We start from the raw sequence: 4,703 nt of genomic DNA on the forward strand, positions 1-4,703 counted from the left end.
AGTTAAAGGCACCCACACACCCAGTAAGAATCGAACTTCAGACGAAGGGGTCAGCACCTTATCCTCATGCCTGCTGCCACCCAAGAAACCCAAGCAAGTGTAATATATTTATCAAAATATCAAAAAATTCTTTAATCTATAAAATAATAACAAAATCCGTCCTCACATCCTACTGCAAAAAATTTGCGTACCCACGTCAATACTCAACATCAAACGTGGTTTCCTCTGTGAAATGGCCTCAAGTGCAAATCATCTGAAAAACACATGCCCACGTGCGTGCACGCACACACACAATACACCATGAAACAAACAGCACATCACTATTCAACAAGAAAACTATTATCCTCCTTTACATCCAGCAAACACCAAACCCTCTCTCTCTCATAAATACTACTTTACAATTGAGGAAGAAAGGAAGTAAACCAGACCAAACAGAGATCATTAATTAACTCCAATTGAGTGAGCTATGCACCCCTTGTCATATCTCTCCCACTGGTCATCCATTGAGCTACATCACAATTTCAGGCTTCAGGATATTTGATTTGATCTCCTTGTGCGGGAGAACAACACCTCCATTGCTGTAGATCTCGTCTGAGACATGGACATCCTCCCCGAGTATAGTCATGTTCTCGATGCGTGCCCATTGGCCAACAGTTGAGTGCCACCCAATTATGCTGCTGGAAATGCAAGCGTGCTGCTTGATGCGTGCTCCTCGCATCACAGTGCAGCGCGAGAGCCTGACACCCGACCCGACAATGCAGCCGGGTCCAATGGCCACATCCGGACCAATCAGACAGCCTTCACCAATCTGTGCAGTCTCATCAACTAAAACGTTTCCCATTATATGAGAGCCGGAGGCCAGCTTAGGAGACGATTTCTTCCGAAGAGACTCCAGATAGAGTCTCAGGCCTGAGATGTAATCCTTTGGCTGCCCAATATCCATCCAGAAGCCTGGTAATACCATAGCATACAGCTTCTTCTCCGCTGCAATCTTGGGGAAGACTTCTTTCTCGATTGAGGTGGGCCTTAACTGAATCCGATCCAAAACCGAGGGATCAAGCAGGTAGATCCCAGCGTTGATCTTGTTTCCCACGAAAAGTTTTGGTTTCTCCACAAATTTCTCGACTTTTCCAGTTTGTTCATCAAGAACTACAACCCCATATTTGGATGGTTCATCAACCTGATCAAGAGATATTCTCAGTTAAGAAATGCATAAGAAACTTAAGAAAATTCAAATTGGATGCAATTAGTACTTTTTTCATAAGCTCAAAATCTGGATGTAGTAGTCATAAATGTGCAGAGATGATGCAAATAGCAATTGAAAAAGTAAAAAGACAAAAAAATCTATATACGGATACCTTGGTGACCATGATAGATGCCTCTCCCCCATGGGATTTGTGAAATTCCATCATTTGTTTCAGTGGGTACTCACTAATAACGTCACTGTTGAGGACAAAAAAGGGCTCTCCGGACCCATCAATCAGCTTATCCCTTGCTAGTGCCAACGGGCCAGCAGTCCCTAGCGGCTCAGTCTCCTGTGAACAGGTGATCTTGATGCCAAGCTTTGACTCGAAATCTTTCAAGAAGCTCAGCATCACCTGAACAGAATTTCCAGTCTTCAGTATACCAGCTAAACAATTATATAGCTCTTAGAATGACAGAAGAAATTTGATGGGTTCGTTTTACCTCTGGTTGGTAATTGATGGCTAACACAACTTCAGTCACTCCAATAAGTTTTAGAGCCTCAATCTATGAGCATATTCGCCAAAATGAATCTCAGATTTCAGAGATCTCCAAGAGGAAATTAATGAAAATGAAAAATGCAATAAAAAAAAAGACAAAAATATCTACAAATTCCAATATACCTGATGGAGAATCATTGGCTTATTGGCAAAGTCCACAAGAGGTTTTGGGAAACTTAGAGTGAGTGGACGCAGACGAGTCCCAAAACCGCCCACAAGAATGAGAGCCTTCATGATGATGTTCTGAGCAGCAAGACTGAATGGAATTTATTCCAAGAAGCTCAGAATTTGAAGACCTATGGAAGGGTAATAGTTAGCCAGAAGTCAGAAAACCAGTATTATTCAATGATCACAAATAAACAATCTGAACCTCCTTCAAAATTGACTCAATGAAAATTTCAGTAATAAGAAACAGAATTCATGCCTTATTGGAAAACCTGAAGAAACAGATGCTTAAATTGTGATCAAAAGATCATGTTCACTGGATAAATGAAAGCTGTCAAAGTTAATAGCTGCTTGTTAACGCATAGGTTCAAGTTTCAAAGATAGGACAGAATTGAGCGGAAATGCTAGTGATACAAGCAACCAAAGGAAGAAAGAGACAAACTTGAGCGTGAAAGACGGAATTCATAGCCAAGTGTTAGAGAAGAGCTTGAATGAATAAAACCAGGTGTTAAAGGAAGCTGAAAAAAGGGTAACTGAAAGAAACATCACATCTTCAACAAAGTAAATGCGATACAGAATGGCAAGCACCAAAAAGATATACACTGCATATTAAAAGCAAAAGGCCATGGAGTAATATACATAAAGTTCAAACGAAATAACAATCTACTTTGAAAATTTGTGAGGCTTCAGAATTCAGTTTTGGATCCTATTGAAATAAAGGAACACGCCAAAGTTAACAGTTGTTGGAAGGGAATAAGCTAAGAAACTAGTAGAAATGTCCAAAGGACGATGAAACGCGCACAAAGGAAACATAAAGCCATCCTCAGCTGAGAACCAAAAACATCAGAATTGGAAAAGAAAAGAAAAAAAGGAAATGAAAGACGGTGTATAAATTTGGGAACCTGCAAAGAAAAAGAAACCCAAGAAGACAAGGAGATTGAGTTTCCTCCTAAGATCAAGAAGTCCCACAAGGTAGGATTCTACAATCCCTACAAGGAAGGTCCCCATGAAGATAACAAACCAAAGGTGGCGTCAAAGCTAGAGGAGATCTAATTGATCTCCCAAAATCCTAAGTCTCCTTATGTGGTTGCTATGTTTAGGAGATAAATTAAGCAAGGTGTAAATCTCCTAAAACATCTCTCTCTTGTAAATCTATTTATAGTGGAAGACTCCGCCGTCTGAATCATTGAGTGGAGTTAGGCATCCTGGACGTAGGTGCTAAATACATCGAACCACGTAAAATCTGGTGTTTTCGTGTGTGCTGGTTTTGTTTTCAATTACTCCCAAAGTAAACAAATATTTAGAAATGACAAGATATCCGAAAAAGCAAAGAAAATAAAAGATAAATTTCTAGTGACTAAATTAAGTAATTGAAGAACCCTAGCTGCCTACCATAGGTTTCATAGGAGAGAAAGTATTAGAAAAGCAGAAACTGAAATGTTTTTTCGAATTTCACCTTGAGCTCTATGAACTACCAGAAAATTCTTAGGAAAGAAACCAAATCGATACCAGATCTGAAATTCAAGGACGCAAAGGAGATTAGGATAAACTTCCTAGAGCCAACAGAAGATTGAAAACCCTCCATAAGAATGTGAAATCAATGTAGCAAAAGAAGGAACGAACACACTAGAGCAACAAAAAGTTGAGGAAGAAAAATTATCCCAAAAAATGAACAATCCAAGATATCCTTCCTCTCTATCCGTTAAGTTAGGACCATTCCGTTCCAAATGAGCGGCCTACGCCCTCAAACTTGCCAAAAAAAAAAGCAGAACGGCAAGAAAAACACCCTAAAGCCGGACCAAAATATGCCAAAAAATTACGAAATTTGCAGTAAGTACACTCAACTAAAAGATCCACCGAGGTGAGACAAAGCGTGCCCTAAAAAAGAGCTTTTTTGAAGTACTCAAGGAGTAACGAACCGAATTTCCTGCAAGCTCAACAACGATAACAAGAAATCACATGAATTCGACACACAAAACAAAGCAAAGCTAGAATTTTTTGTCCAAAACTGCATTGCAACGGATTTTTAGAAATCAACGCACAAATTTCGCGTCGCGTTCCAGAAAAAAAAAATCAGGACGGCTAAAAGACGAATTCGCCGGAATTTTAAGAATAAGGGCCAGAAACTCCCGGGAAAAACGACGGAAGATGGATGCTGAAGGAAGGTTCGCCGGATTCTCACCTAGCAGACAAGAGATCCAAGAAGGACACAGATATTTCTGCTGCAATCTCGGGCGGGAATCGTCGGAGAAGAAGTCGGGCAGGGAGCTCTTCCCTCGCTTCTCGCTTCCACCCGCGGGAAGCGTCGATCTAGATGGGGATGCGATTTCCTACAACCGCGACCGGTATTTAAACACGTCGGGCGGATCTCAAACCTCTTACTTTTGCACCGTTTAAGCAATCAGTTCGAGTACGCGTACGGCTAGGCTTTTCCCGCGCACCGACCTTTCTTCGCCTAAGCCTCAGGTCAAGGGGGTGTCAATGGGTCGGGTTTCACCCGGTCCCACCAGTACCAAGCTCGATTAATCCGGGTTTAACACGAAGGGTCCGATTAATATATGGAGCTAGGTATGATTTGTGAAATTTCATACCTGACCTGGGCCCGACCTGAGTTTCGATTAAGATTCGTAATTTTTTAATATAAAAATAATAAAAATATTATTTTATAAGATATGGTCAGGGTTTGGCTCAGGTAGGTCAAACCATTTTCTTATCCTTTGTGGACCTTTTCTTTGGATCTAGATTCAAATCCAAATCCAAATCACACATACTGATGGTACTCGATTAGGGGTGTCA

The 4,703-nt window shown here is 40.8% G+C and overlaps 1 protein-coding gene across 2 annotated transcripts; it reads right to left on the minus strand.

The window, feature by feature from the left end:
- Nucleotides 1-304: 304 nt before the first annotated feature.
- On the minus strand, nt 305-4,231 carry LOC149839915 (mannose-1-phosphate guanylyltransferase 1-like). 2 transcript variants are annotated; one of them, XM_090002900.1, is made up of 6 exons: nt 4,090-4,222; nt 3,753-3,834; nt 1,866-2,038; nt 1,687-1,749; nt 1,359-1,598; nt 305-1,180 (listed from the first exon to the last, which is right to left on the minus strand). In XM_090002900.1, exons 3-6 carry the CDS (start codon nt 1,974-1,976, stop codon nt 509-511), a joined length of 1,086 nt encoding a protein of 361 aa, XP_089859026.1. In that variant the 5' UTR covers nt 1,977-2,038; nt 3,753-3,834; nt 4,090-4,222; the 3' UTR covers nt 305-508. The 2 variants fall into 2 exon arrangements, with proteins under 2 accessions (XP_089859026.1, XP_089859025.1); XM_090002899.1 differs by lacking the exon at nt 3,753-3,834 and having other exon boundaries at nt 4,090-4,231.
- Between the last annotated feature and the right edge of the window lie 472 nt (nt 4,232-4,703).

Source organism: Nuphar pumila, chromosome 4 (genome assembly GCF_984573655.1).
Source record: "Nuphar pumila chromosome 4, dmNupPumi1.hap1.1, whole genome shotgun sequence".
NCBI classification, from domain to species: domain Eukaryota; kingdom Viridiplantae; phylum Streptophyta; class Magnoliopsida; order Nymphaeales; family Nymphaeaceae; genus Nuphar; species Nuphar pumila.